Source organism: Apium graveolens, chromosome 9, assembly GCF_009905375.1.
Source record: "Apium graveolens cultivar Ventura chromosome 9, ASM990537v1, whole genome shotgun sequence".
Lineage (NCBI taxonomy): Eukaryota > Viridiplantae > Streptophyta > Magnoliopsida > Apiales > Apiaceae > Apium > Apium graveolens.
Window position 1 is genome coordinate 278,402,283 of NC_133655.1, and position 14,343 is coordinate 278,416,625.

The following is a 14,343-nucleotide window of genomic DNA, read 5'->3' on the forward strand; positions in this document are numbered from 1 at the left end:
CAATAAAAGTATGCATGCTGCCGGCTGTAAGTCATTTGCCTTAGCTTTATTTTGTTATTCTAACTTTTATTGGTTGCTTGTATCCGGGACTGATGTTTTGTTGTTCTTCTTTTCAGGTATTCCGAAGCTAATTCCCTATCCCCCAAACATGTCTGCTCAACTTAAGGATTTGTCGGCCAAGCTGCGAAGGATTGGAGGAATGACGAGCTTAGATTCCGGGAAGAAGAAGGTTGGTGAGGGTGAAGACGCAGCCCGGAAGGCGGCGCCATCTCGTCCGGGGAGGACAACGATCGTGATCAACGAACCCCGGGCCGAGGATGTGCAGCAAGGGGACGTGACAAGGGTCCCAGCACCCCGGAAAAGGAAGAGTGCTCCTTCGCTTTCCGGGGAGAAAGGTGGGGATGGGTCCGAGGGCCTTGTTTCGAAGAAGGCTGCTGTTGACCTGGCCCCGGATGCCCCGAAAACTTTGAAGGCCCTGTTGGCTAGCTTCACCCCGGAGACTCACCGGAGGGAGCTATTCAAGAACTACGCTAGCACGGCAGAGAAGAAGAAATACAGAAAGGAGCCTCTCGGCGACTTCCTGGTCGGGCTTCAGGAGGACATCACTGCTATAAGCCCTTTTCTTATATCATTTTGATATTCGATTTCGTACTTGCTTTGTTTTTATTTTCTTGTATTCGTATCGTCTAATCGTGATGTATAATGATTTCAGGCTAACTCCCGGGTTGCTGGATTGGTTTGCATAACCCGGAGCCTACAAGCGATGGCTGATGCTGCCGAGGTCTACAAGACTGAATCTGAGAGGCTGTCCCGGGAGATACAGGAGTTGAAGGAGGCAAGTGCTAAGGAGGCTGCTGCTCATAAGAAACTTCTTGACGAGATCTGGGAGAGGCAGGACCGGGCCGAGGCTTCAGTCCGGGAGATGAGGGCGGAAAACAAGAAGCTGAAGGATGATCTTGCCGCCCGGCCTATTCCCGAAGAGGTTCTGGCTGGGTTTCGGGGGACTCCCGCGTACTTCAAAGAGCTGAATGACAAAGCACTGGAGAAGATCCAGATCTGCTTGAATGTCGCTTCCAAGTATCTCGTCGAAGAGCCTCAGGGTACAATCGATGTCTTCCTAGAGAAGTACATTGAGGAGGAGACACGGCTAGAGCAGGAGAAAGAAGCCGTCCAGGCAAGGGAGTCTGGTGCCGGAACCTCTAGCAATATCCCTCCTTCTCCCGGATCGCCACTCGCTGAGCAGCCTCCCATTCCAGAAGGTGACCCGGAGCAGCCTCCTTCTCCTCCCGCCGAGCCTGCAGCAGAAGCTTGACGACTTCGCCATTTGTTGGCATGTATCAATTTCTTTATTTTTAATATTGTCTGAACTCAGCCTTTTGGCTAATTTATATTGTATGTAATCTGGATGACTTTGATTTGCCCCCCGGGGTGTGTTTTCCCGGGGTTGTTTAATATGATTGTGCTTTTCTATATTTCCTTTGTTATTGACTTGTGTATGTTAGGAAATTCTCAAAGTATACATAGGTTGTGTTTTTGCAGTCCCTGGGGTAGGATAAAAATATTTAACTTGTAGAAACTTTATAAGTACTCATGGGTTGAGTTTTTATAGGACCCTGGGCAGGGGTAAATTTCCATTTGATAGAAATTTTCATACACGCGGGTTGTGTTTTTGCAGACCCCGGGGTGGGGTAAAATAAAAATTTTCTAAGTACACATGGGCTGTGTTTTCACAGACCCCGTGGTGGGGTATAATAGAAATTTTCTAAGTACACATGGGCTGTGTTTTTAAATCTGATGGTAGATAAATAAGTAACATAGTGAAATTGATTCAAATTTTGAGACGCTTAAAGCAGAGTTTTTCATTCATATGGAGAACAGAAATTAAATTCTGGGGTGAATGGGAATAGCGTTTACATCAAAATATCATAGTATAAATATAGAGGTGTTCCCAGAATGTGCACCTTTCTCTTACTGGTAGAATATCCTTAGCCGGGTTCCGTGCCAGGTGTTGGGGACCTCGGTCCCGCTGAGGTAGCTCAGCCTGTAAGTTCCCGGCCGGAGCACTTCCTTGACTATGTAGGGGCCTTCCTAGTTCGGCTGCAGTTTCCCTTGGTTAGTTGGGTCTGAGGTTTCGGTGTCCCGGAGTACTAGATCTCCCACCACATATTCTCTTATTTTGGCCCTCTTTGCAAAGTAGAGTTTTGTTTTTTCCTTGTAGCTTTCCATTTTTGCTACAGCCCGGTCTCTTACTTCATCCAGGAGTTCGAGGTTGGTTCTAAGTCCTTCTATATTGTAGACTTCGTCAAAGTTGACCATTCTGTGGGAGGGGGATCCGGTTTCCACCGGTAGCCGGGCCTCTATACCATAGGCAAACTTAAACGGGGTCTCACCGGTTCCAGTCCGGGAGGTGGTTCTGTATGACCATAAAACCTTCGGGAGTTCATCCGGCCAGTTCTTTTTAGAATCTTCCAGTCTCTTTTCCAATCCTCGGAGTACAGTCCTGTTTGTGACCTCGACTTGTCCGTTTCCTTGTGGATGGGCCACAGATGCTTTCTTGTGCCTTATCCCGAGCTCCTTGAGATAGGCTTCAAAATCCGAACCCACGAACTGCGGCCCGTTGTCCGAGATTAAAACCATCGGTATTCCGAACCTCATCACAATTGAATCTACGAATTTGATACAGTCTTGCTGATTGATGGTCCTTATAGCCTTGGCTTCTGCCCACTTAGTCATATAATCAATCGCCACCAGCACGTAACGAAGATCCCCTTTTGCTCGAGGGAAAGGACCCATGATGTCAACTCCCCAGACAGTGAATGGGATCGGGGAGAGAACGGACCCGGGGAGGCTCGAACCTTGCTTTGGCACATTGCTGAACTTTTGGCACTTGCTGCATTTCTTCACATAGGCAACTGAATCAGCGTGGATTGTGGGCCAATAGTAGCCTTGTCTGATGACCTTGTAGGCTAGAGCTTTAGCGGCTAAATGATCTCCGCAGATTCCCTCGTGCACCTCCCGGAGACAATAATATGCCTCGTCCAGGTCAACACATTTCAGAGTCGGGGCAGAAAAGGTTCGCCTGTATAGCTGATTATCTTCTAAAAAGAAGCGGGCAACCTTATATTTGAGATAGCGTGCCTTATTCTGGTCTTCTGGCAGGGTCCCGTCCTTAAGATAAGCTACATAAGGAGTCATCCAGTTGTCCGGGCTGCTGACACATAGGACTTCCGGTCGGTCGGTGCTGGGTGCCTCGAGCTCCTCGAAGTAGACTGAACTGCTTAAATCCGAAGTGTTCTGGACGAGCTTTGACAGCTCATCTGCCTTGGTGTTTTCTTCTCTGTTTATTTGCAGGATGGTTGGGCCCGGGATGGTTTCCAGGATTGCCCTGACCATTTCCTGATACCGGGCCAGTTTGGGATCTCTTGCGATATATTCACCATTGGTTTGTCTTACCACAATATGAGAATCACTATAAATGGTTAAACTTCTTACTTCAAGGGATTTTGCTAACCTGAGTCCAGAGAGGAGAGCTTCATATTCAGCCTGGTTGTTTGTTGCTTTGAAACTGAAGGTTATGGCCTGTTGGATCGTGAATCCGCCCGGGCTGGAGAGGATCAGGCCAACTCCAGACCTCTCGGCTGTTGCCGAACCATCAACATGTAATGTCCAAGACTCTCCATTGCTAGCCTCCTTCTTTTTTTTCTCCGAATTGGAGTTTAGGTGTCTCCGGGGCTTCAGGAAAGGTGCATTCCATAACGAACTCGGCCAACGCCCGGGCCTTTATAGTTGTTCTCGGGACAAATTTGATATTGAACTGACTCAATTCAATTGCCCAATTGACTAATCTCCCAGAAGCGTCTGGCTTATGGATGATTTTGCGAAGTGGTTGATTAGTGATTACCCTAAATTCCCGGCCTTGGAAGTATTGCCTTAGCTTCCTGCTCGAGTGCACAAGAGCCAGTGCGAATTTTTCTAAGTTTGGGTACCGGGTTTCAGCATCTTTCAGGACTTGACTTATATAGTATACCGGGCTCTGTGAAACATTTTCCTCCCGGATGAGTGCAGAGGATACCGCTCTTTCTTCGGCTGCAATGTAGAGATAAAGAGGCTCCCTGGGCTTTGCTTTTAACAGAATATGCGGATTCATCAGATGTCGCTTGACTTCCTCAAACGCTGTTTGGCAATCCGGAGTCCAGTCGATCAGCTTTTTATTCCGGGCTCCTTTTAACAGCTCAAAGAAAGGCAAACACCTTTCTGCCAATTTTGGGATAAATCTTCGAAGGGCTGCTAAGCATCCTGCGAGCTTCTGAATATCCTTCTGAGTCTGGGGGACTGTCATTTCCATTATAGCTTTGATCTTTTCCGGTTTGGCCTCTATTCCCCTCTCACTGACTAGAAAACCTAGAAACTTCCCGGAGGGGACCCCGAACGCGCACTTTTCTGGGTTCAGCTTCATGTTGTACCTCCTCAAATTGTCGAAACATTCCCTGAGGTCCTTGACGTGGTCCGGGATTGTGGCCGACTTAGAGATCATATCATCGACGTAAGATTCCATGTTCCTGCCCGGCTGAGTTTTGAAGATGGTGTTCATCATTTTCTGGTATATTGCCCCGACGTTGATTAACCCGAACGGCATCATAACAAAAGCGTAGACAGCCCGGTGTGTAATGAATGCCGTCTTCGCGATATCTGTCGGATTCATTTTGAGTTGGTTGTATCCCGAGAAAGCATCCATGAAGCTTAGCATAACATGACCCGGGGTTGCATCTATCAGCTGGTCAATGTTGGGCAGGGGGTAGAAGTCTTTAGGACACGCCGAATTGAGACTTGTATAATCCACGCACATTCACCATTTTCAATTGGGTTTCTTGACTAGCACAACGTTTGCTAGCCAATCCAGATACTTAATTTCACAAATGATATCTGCCTTTAACAACTTTTCAACTTCTTGGTCGATTGCCTGTTGTCTTTCAGGGGCAAAGTTCCTTCATTTTTGCTTGATTGGTCTCTGCTTTGGATCTACATCCAGGCTGTGCATGGTCACAGATTCATGAATCCCCGGCATGTCTTCCGGGGACCAAGCGAACACGTCAGCGTATTCCTTCAGTAGATCGATAAGCTCCTTCTGGAAGGTGGTTTCCAGGCCTTTGCCGATTTTAATTTTTCGGGTGGGGTTCCCGGGTTCCAACTCTACCTCAATTGTCTGTTGGGCAGGTTCTACCTTTGTCTTCTCCTTGCTCTCTACAAATTTCTGAATCCGGGCATCGGCGTTGGTTACGCTGTATCCGGAGTTTTCAATCATATTTACATCCAAGCGGGCCCTTTTACCAAGGTGTTCTCGATGCTTCTTTCTGCCTTGTCCCTTGGGTAGGGACATTATCTTCTTCCTGTTCTCCGGTTCCATTTCTGCCATGACCATGGATTAATCATAGCACCTCCCTGCCATTTCCCTGTCTCCTTTCAATTCTCCCACGCCTCCCGGGGTGGGGAATTTGAGTTTTAAGTGAATAGTTGAGGGGATTGCCCTGAGCTTGGTGATAGTGGGCCTTCTAAGGATCATGTTGTATGAGGAGGTTGCGCTTATCACATAGAACTTCATCATATGAGAGACCTTCCGGGGTGCGGTCCCAAAGATGGTGGGGAGATAAATGATGCCCCAGATTGGAATCATTGTGTTTCCAAATTCGTACAAGGGATCTTCAAGACAGGGGTCCATTCGGAGGTGGCCAAACTCCATCCTGTTAAGTGTGTGCACGAATACAATATTAGCAGAGGAACCGTTGTCAACTAAAATTCTTTTTACCTCGTTGTTTGCGACATCTAGGGTCACCACCAATGCCAAATTGTGGTCCGGATCGAGCCCTTCATAATCAGAATAAGAGAAGCAGACCAGCTCATCATCCAGAGTCTGGATCATCATCACGTCATTCTCCTGGTCCGGGCTCTGAGGTGGAGAAGCTGTGCCTCCAAAAACAACATTCACCACATTTTTGCCGCTTCCCGGGGCCCTGTCTTTATCATTCAACCTCCTTTGAAGATACTGGTTCATGTTTCCCTTCTTGATCTGGTCTTCTATGAACATCTTGAGGGAAAAACAGTTTTCAGTGGTATGGCCATGATCCTCATGATAGCCACAATGCTTGTCCCGGGCTCTGTTCTTGGGAGGCGCCAACAAGGGTTTTGGCGGATAATAAAACGGCTTGCCCTTAACTTCGCGCAAAATGTCGGCCCGGGGCCTGTTGAGGGGTGTCCATTCCGGTTCCGGCTTAGGTTCTTTCTTGGTCTTGGGTTTCCTTTCATTCTTTCTTGATTCGGCGTATGTCTCCCGGGGTGGGGTTCCCCGAGACTGCTGAATGTAGTTGGCTTGCCTGTCAAGCTTGTATCTTTTGTCTCTCCGGGATGACGAGCGTCGCTCCGGAGACTCATCATCATCATGTATTCTTCTATTCATTTTAATTGACTTGAGGAAATCATTCTCCTTTATGAACTTTGACGCCAAGGCGTATGCTGATGCTAGGCTCTGGGCTCTCTATGAATCAAGTCTTTAACATAGCCTTCGCAGGATATTGGGTGCAAGTTCCTTCGAAAAATGTTCACTGCCTCTTTTTCTTCCAAGTTGGAGAGTTGGTTAACTGCTTCCTGGAATCTTTTGATGAATTCCGGGAGGGACTCCTTGCTTCTTTACTGGATTGTTTCCAAATGACACATTTGCAGTTCGTTCATCCGGTTGGCCTTGAATCTTTTCAGAAATATCTCGCGGAAGTCTTTCCAGGAGTCTACACTCCGGGATGGAATGCGGCTGAACCATTTCTGGGCTCCCCCCTTCAATGTTGATGCGAAGAATCGGCATCTGGTTAGGTCACTATAATCATAAATATTAGAGATTTGCTCGAAGTAGTTCCGGTGCTCCTCAGGGTCAGCTAATCCATCGAAAGAGTCAAAATTGAAGTGCTTCAGCCCTGATTCTCTGGGGGTAGATTCCAACTTCTTGGTGAACGGGATGGCTGCCGCTCCCACCTCCATATCGCCTTCTACTTTTCTTTTAAGATCCCGAAGGGCCCGGGCCATTTGCTCTTGCTTGGATTCCTTTTCAGGCTCCGAATCGAAAGAAACATGAATCCGGCGTGCCTTTCTTTTTAGCTTTGCCTCTTCCTCCAGGATTCGCTTTTCGATAGCTTATTGGGCTTTAGCCTCTTCTTCTTTCCGAATTCTCTCACGGAGGACAGCCCTCTTTATCTCGTCCCTGGCATCTTCTGGTGGTTTCTTTAAATTCTTTGCAATTCGGTCAAAGACGGATCCCCGGGATTCTCCGGATCGTTCTCTAGAACGTTCACGCTGATCCCCTGGGCGGGTCTCAGGTTCGACATCATGTTTTTCCTTCCACAGGTCCATCGCCGCCTGTATCTGTTCCGGGGTCATGCTTCCCCAGGGGTTGGCGGAAGTCCCAGTAGTGCTTATGGGCAGCTTTCTCGATGACTATTCTCTGGTCTCCTGGTTGGAGATTTTGAGATGGAGTCTCGGTCATGGGGGGCTCTTCATCCAGATCTTCCATATCTCCATACCTGGGTTGGGGTGGAGGCGGAAGGAAAGAAGCAGAAACGACCGCTTTGCTTTTTCTTGTAGTCATGGTTATTCAACAGTACCACAAACTCAAAGTAATGTAATTTGTAAAAAACAGATCTAAGAGATTGGGAGTGGGGTTCTTACTGGGGGGATGGTCCACGTTGCTGGGTAGGGTAGAAGTTGCGGATATGAACACCACCGGACGGAGGTTCGCCCCCTCCTTCTAGCGCCAATGATAATCCCAAATCACCCCGGGGCCTTCTCCTTGTTGGGCCCGGACTCAAGCTCCGTTTGGACAGAAATGACGGCGGCGTGCGGTGTAGCTGTAGGGTGGGAACCTACAAAACAGAACCGGAGGGGGGTGGCGTCCCTGCGGCACCTCCGGCGTGAGAATGAGAAAGGGTTTTAAGGAGAAAAGGGGCAAAACGGGAATTATGCAAGTATTTTTATGGTGTGTACGTGTGTGTGTATGTAAGTAAATGTGAGAGAGATTGTAACCTGTAACCTTCCTTCTGTCCTGCCTTTTATAGGCTCCCTACTAGGGTTTAAGGGTTTGTATCTTTTAATCTGTACCGTAGGTGTGCCTTTTGTACTGTAGGGGATGTGGACGCCTGGGATGCGTCAGGGTACTATCAAATCCGGACTGCAGGAACGTTCTGGATCCGTGGTACCTGGACGGTGGTGATGTTGCCACGCGTCCTGGGCCCTTCAAAGCTATAGTTGAATACTCCATGGGCTCTTGTAATTGGGCCCTGGACCTCTGTTATTGGGCCTGTATTATTATAGGCTATCATCCCCATAAGCAACTTCTTGTTATTTACGTCCCAATAATCAATTTGCTTTTAAAATGATCAACAATACCAACTGGTTCAAATTTGGTCTTCTCCAACCACTTACTGCCTGTAGCTTGTTTTCCTGGTAGCAATGTTGTAATCTACCAGTACCATTACATCATTAGGTGTACATTGAGCAAGATTTGTGGCATAATCGTCATACCACACAAGATTTTTCCGTAGTTTGGCAGACTTTCTAAGTGGAGCAGAATCAGGAGAAGGGCTAGCAGTTTAGCAAGAACTAACAAAACTCTAAAAACCAAGGTTTTTCCAAATCATGTGTGTATGATGGTTGTTGGGCCGTAAACAAATCGGCCCAGTTCTCATATTTTGCTGTGACCTGTGATAGTTTGAAAATTGGCCTGTCCCTTAAATTATAGTAATAACAACTTTTCTGAACTTAGAGATGGTCCTGAGTCACACCGGGCTTAAAAAGTTTTTACCCCCTCTAATACACTGATGTATTATCTCGCAAAAAAGATATCGAATTCAATGTTCATATTTTCCGATTGTAAAAATTTGCACAAATAATTGACATAACAAGATATATTACTAAATAAAAATTTAAAATTAACAATAATTATTTTTATCACGAGTAAGGTCTCGACTTCCCTATGTGTTTTAAAGTTCATCTTTTGTTTTAACTAAGATCCCGTTTGATATTGTTATTGCAGGCAGATACAACAGTCTTTTGTTAAAACAGACGGCTGTTTGGTAAATTCTAAAAACTGTCGTCTAAAAAAATGTTTTTGGTCTAAAAGCTACCGTTAGCAAAATCATGTCCTCCATGTTTTTGAAAAAAACTATTTTCAACTTTTGCAGAAAGTAATTATCAGTTTTACCATCAAATATTCTCAAAAATATTATTTTTATATATTATTTTTCCAAAATATGCATAAATTAAACAAATTACCAAACGGATATCTAATTTTCCTGACAACACTTTTTCTACCAGCATTTTTTCTTACAGCACAACAGTTTTCAACAACACTGCCAAACGGAGCCCAAATAAATGAGAGCATCTGTTACTTTTAATTCGAATTTTTCAATCTAAATTTATATTATATTTAAAATATTCTCTAAATTTTTTCAAAAAAATATGCCCCTCCATTACCAATATTCTATACCATGACTTGTATTGTTATCGCGTCTAAATAACCTCTTTCTCAAATATTAATTTTCCTGAAATTACCTTTTTGGATTTATGGTGAAAACACTCGGCTTCGAATCTTCAAAAACTGCCATCGGTGTGAAAATAAATCTTAAAATGAGTTTTCCAACCGGCACTCAATCAATGGAAGCAAGATCAATCTCGTAAATTTGAGCAACTAAATTTGAGCAACTTTTAGTCCCTTTACGTGACAAAGTGACTGTGAAATTGATAATGCATATGGTGCTGGTGTTTTATCTCCAAACTACTATATTTAGGTGATTAAGGCTTCTCGTACTACAAGAAGCGAGGGCTTATACCGTCAGTTAAATACATCATTACAAGGTCAAAATTGATCATTTTTAGAAAATAACGACCGACTCAAGAACGATCGGATTAATCCTAATTGGTGTCTTTTTATCAAATTTTACATTATTTAACAGTCATTATTGTCATATTTGCATGACATGTATCAGGACCCATCCGACCAGTCACGCAGCACCGGTTGAAATCAATTCATTTACAGAAGTATAGAACTATATACTCCAATCTCAATACTGACTTTGTATTAACAAGTCATCGCCTATTTTGTTCCTTGTGTTCCTGCATCTTGCAATACGGCTGTAATTCTAAATATTTTTACCCTAATTCTGAAAAAAAAAACGAGATATACCCGGAAAATGCGAAACCAGAGAAAGTACAAAATGGGGGTATAAGTTGACCAATGACTGGCCATAAAAGCAGAGACAGTCGCCAATAGCATGTCACAGATGGATCACTCTGCACACATTTTTTAACATTTAATTTCAAAAAGTCAATTATTTTGCTTTGAATTGTTCTTTTTTTGACCAGTTTGATCTCATCAATTATCAACAAGAAAATTCTAAGTAGATTAATTGAAATTTAAAAAGTGGGATGTCCAAGTCTTTTAGTCTGTCGACGGATGCTCCTATTATACTCGTAGTCTCTGAAGGAAAGTACCCGTACAGTTCAATTTTTGAGTAGCTTAGCTGGAGTAACCATTTTCAAACTTTGATGTTCGTGTCACTAAGTAGAATTAGGTTAAATTAGTGAAGGATTAAGGCTGGCAAACAGTTACTGTGTACGGGGTCAAAGTAAACGAGATAGAAGAGAATAAAGTCTTCGCACGATTATACAGCTTGGTTCACTACTACTTCAAACTTTGCCTTTACATTTTAAATACCGTAAAAGCCCATGCGATACACGGCATATATATATATATATATTAAAATATTATTATTATTTTAATTTTTAATATGTAAAATTATTATTTTAACTTAATTTTATATTCGCATAGCAATTACGTAATAAAAAATAATATATATTTTTTATAAATTTGATTACATCTCGTAAATTTAAATATATGAAAATATGATGACATAAAGTTCATCACTGAATTATTTTATTTCTTATTATTTTCATACATGCTGTTAAAGTTTGATTAGATAATTTAAGTGGTGAGAGTTTACTTTTTGTAGTGGAATTCGATTATCGCTTATCACGTGAATTTTGAGATTAAATACTTATTGTAAGGTATATAAGACTAATTACTAAACAAACCAAAATTATGTTATTATAACAAAAATATTTGAAGTTTGTTTGTAGGGATATGCATCTTGTCACTTCGGGATCCAGAAATGTTATCACCGCTGTAACGACTAGGAATTTCGCGACATGATTAAGTGTATAAAGTATGATTTGTGGTGTAATTAAAATTTATGTGATTTAATAAAGGGATTAAATGATTTTGTTGGTAAATTGTGCTTATTGTATATAAGTAACTGGGAACGTAAAATGACACGTTCTAGTTTGATGAGTCAGCTTAGGGGATAAGCTGTGTTGTCGGACCGTCAAGTAGAACGAAGCTCGTCCTAAAAAGGGATTAAAGTGTTTAAATGTGGACTATGAGTTGTTATGTGAAATGGAAATGTTTAGGTAAGTATTATATTCTAGTGACGTGTCAGTTGGTAAAAAGAATTCATTGTGAAGCGTAAATAAAACGCTCAGCGTCGGGTCGTCAAACAGAACGCAACCCGTTACGCGGAAAGGGGAATAATAATAAAAAGGGAAATTTTGTGATCAGATATGAGTTGTTATGTGTAAATATATGTGTTTGCTTGTCTATATGCATGATTACGACCAGATGGAGGTCGGTACGGGCTGATCACCCGTACTATTATGAATTGAAAGTTAAAGTAGTCCAATCAAGGGTTCCCTATCACTTTATAAAGGATATTGAATACATTGCTTTAGCAAATTGCTTCTTTGAAAATGAAATGGCTTATAATATTTTGAAAAGAGTTGATTGTGATATTGATTAGCATACAGCTTGTGAACCCTGATTCTTATTCTAATATTGTTGTCAATCATATACTTGATTCCCAAAGATAAATAGATCCTCGTTTTCCTCTTGAGAGATCATTTTGAGATCTTGTTAATGATTTGTGATGAATGTCAGCTTTCACCCTATCTTGAGCTTTGTTTCCTGAAAGCCCAAACTTTTCTTCATAACCCTTCCTTAGCCCAAATATAGAAATCTGCCACCTAGAAATGTTAAAGTAGAATACCCTGAAGCAGAAATGGTAAATTGTGGATTTTATATCGTAGAACTGTTATATAGTTACTTGCTGAGTTTTATACTCATATGTTTTTGCTTTGATCTAACCATGGTAGTTAAGTAAGATGATGGCCAGGCTTAGGCGCACTGCTCGTAAGAGCGTGCCTGGTGGTCCCTACCGTGTTGAGGGCTTCCAGATGCCAGAGCAGGTAGTACATGTTATGTGTGAGCAAGCGCTTAGCCAGAAAGTTGTAAAGATACAATGGGTTATCTGTCGGTTTCAAATCGGAATCAGTTATGTAAATTTGGTTTTATTTTGGGTTGTAATTTATATATTATGGTTGGTAGTTGTAATCTTGCTCAAACTTTATCCTGTTTGATCCTGTTAGTAGTTAATCGGGGTTTATGCTTATTTATTCATAGTTTAATGGTGTGTGGGTCCTCATTTTCTAACCCCGAGATTGAGGGCATCACAAGTTGGTATCAGAGCTACATGATCTAGTCCCTGAGACAAGTTAGGATAAAAAGGGTAATTTGGGTATGTATACCTATATCGCGAAAGTGTTCGACTCATATAAAGTTGAGTTAGACTATTAGGTATAGTCTAAGGAAAGTGTATATAAGCTAAAGTGGCAACTAGAGTTAGGGTGTGAGTTAGTTGGAAGTTTTATTTAACCTCAATGCTGTTTCTTGGTTGCTGTTTTATGTTTTCTCTCAGGATCCCAGTAGTGCTGTGATTCCGATTCAGGGATTAGTTTGACCGGTACCCCAGTGGACCCCATTCCACCCTCTTCAGAGGAGCCTGTGTATGTTAGTTCAGATCCAGAGGAGGATCCATCTGAGAGTAGTGAGATTCCTATACAGATATCACCCTTGAGGCCAGAGTCAGAGACCCCAGCCCCTGAGCCAGAGTCTGAGATGCCTAAGATTGTGCCTGTCAGTGTTTGTGGCAAGTTAGCCCAGGATCGAGACTTTGTTTACTCCCGTATTCCTGAGTTGGGAGCTTTGGTGGATAGGCTAGCTCGAGAGTCTAGGCAGAGCGCTTCAGTTATGGATGATGAGTGGAGAACTAGGATTCAGTTGGTGGAGCAGGTTGCTCGGAGGAGATTGGATGAGGGACCATCCACTAGTGATGATGATACTGAGGCCCGAAGGTTGCATAAGATCATTCGCTGGATGTTGGTTGTGTTGAGAGAGATTCTGGATGATTAGATGATAGTGTTGGTCAGGCGGGACATTTGGTGGGGCCCTTAGTTGTTGTTGTTTTTCAGCACCAATAGGCTTTGGGATACTTGGTCAAATATCGGGATCCCTTTTTCATTTGTTGTATTGTATATCATAACTTTGTAGTAGTAGTTGTTAGAAGTTAGGGGTAGATAGGGGGATATTTTCCAGTCTTTCCTCTGTTTAGCCCTGCTATATTATTGTACCTTATTCCAGAACTTGTCATAATTAGACTTTTATGTATGTACCTTTGGCTTGTTGAATCGATCATATATCTTGTTTCCTATTGTGCGCCCTGGAAATCCATGTAAACTGTCTTGCATACCATGTCTCTATACAACTGTGTTTAAAAATTCGTAAAATTGTACCCTGTGCCATGAGAAAACAACAATGATATGAGAAATTATATAGTAATAGGATTGCATGTGCAAATTGGGTAAAGCTTAAAACCCGCAAAAATGACTTCGTAATAAAATGTTGTTGTTATATATCAATGCCATGCTATCGCATTGCTAAATAATTGCTCAATCAGGTTTGTAAGAAATGGCCAACTCACCAGATCACCAAAAAGAAGAAACTCAAACCCAAGACCAAGAACTAAACCAAGATACCACTATGATAAACCGACTTGCTCAGTTTTTGCAACAACCCGTAGCCCCTAAAGTTGGAAATTTCAAACACTTTCAATCTGTTCATCCCCCAGATTCTTAGGTTTGCCCGACCCAATAAAAGCTCAGTCGTGGTTAAGAGAAATGGAGAAAGCGTTTGAGTTAGCAGAAGTTAAGGATGAAAAGAAAGCTCAGTATGCGAGTTATTACCTTGTGGGAATCTTCAAAGGCTTTGCTTGAAGGAAATGATTTATCGTGAGAGAAATTTACTGAAATATTTCTGGAGAAGTATTTGCCAAGTTATATGCAAGACCAGTTGGAGATGAAATTTTTGGACCTCAGACAAGAAGATATGTCGGTAGCAGAATATGAAGTGAAATTTTCAGA

The 14,343-nt window shown here is 42.8% G+C and overlaps 1 protein-coding gene across 1 annotated transcript; it reads right to left on the reverse strand.

Annotated features, from left to right (window-relative positions):
* Positions 1–5,422: 5,422 nt before the first annotated feature.
* LOC141686414 (uncharacterized) lies at positions 5,423–6,451 on the reverse strand. Its single transcript, XM_074491452.1, has one exon. The coding sequence runs from the start codon at positions 6,449–6,451 to the stop codon at positions 5,423–5,425; it is 1,029 nt and encodes a 342-aa protein (XP_074347553.1).
* Positions 6,452–14,343: the final 7,892 nt, after the last annotated feature.

What these genes read in the sequence shown, in the direction of transcription:
- LOC141686414 (XM_074491452.1), bottom strand. Translation starts at nt 6,451, where the DNA reads ATGAATAGAAGAATACATGATGATGATGAGTCTCCGGAGCGACGCTCG.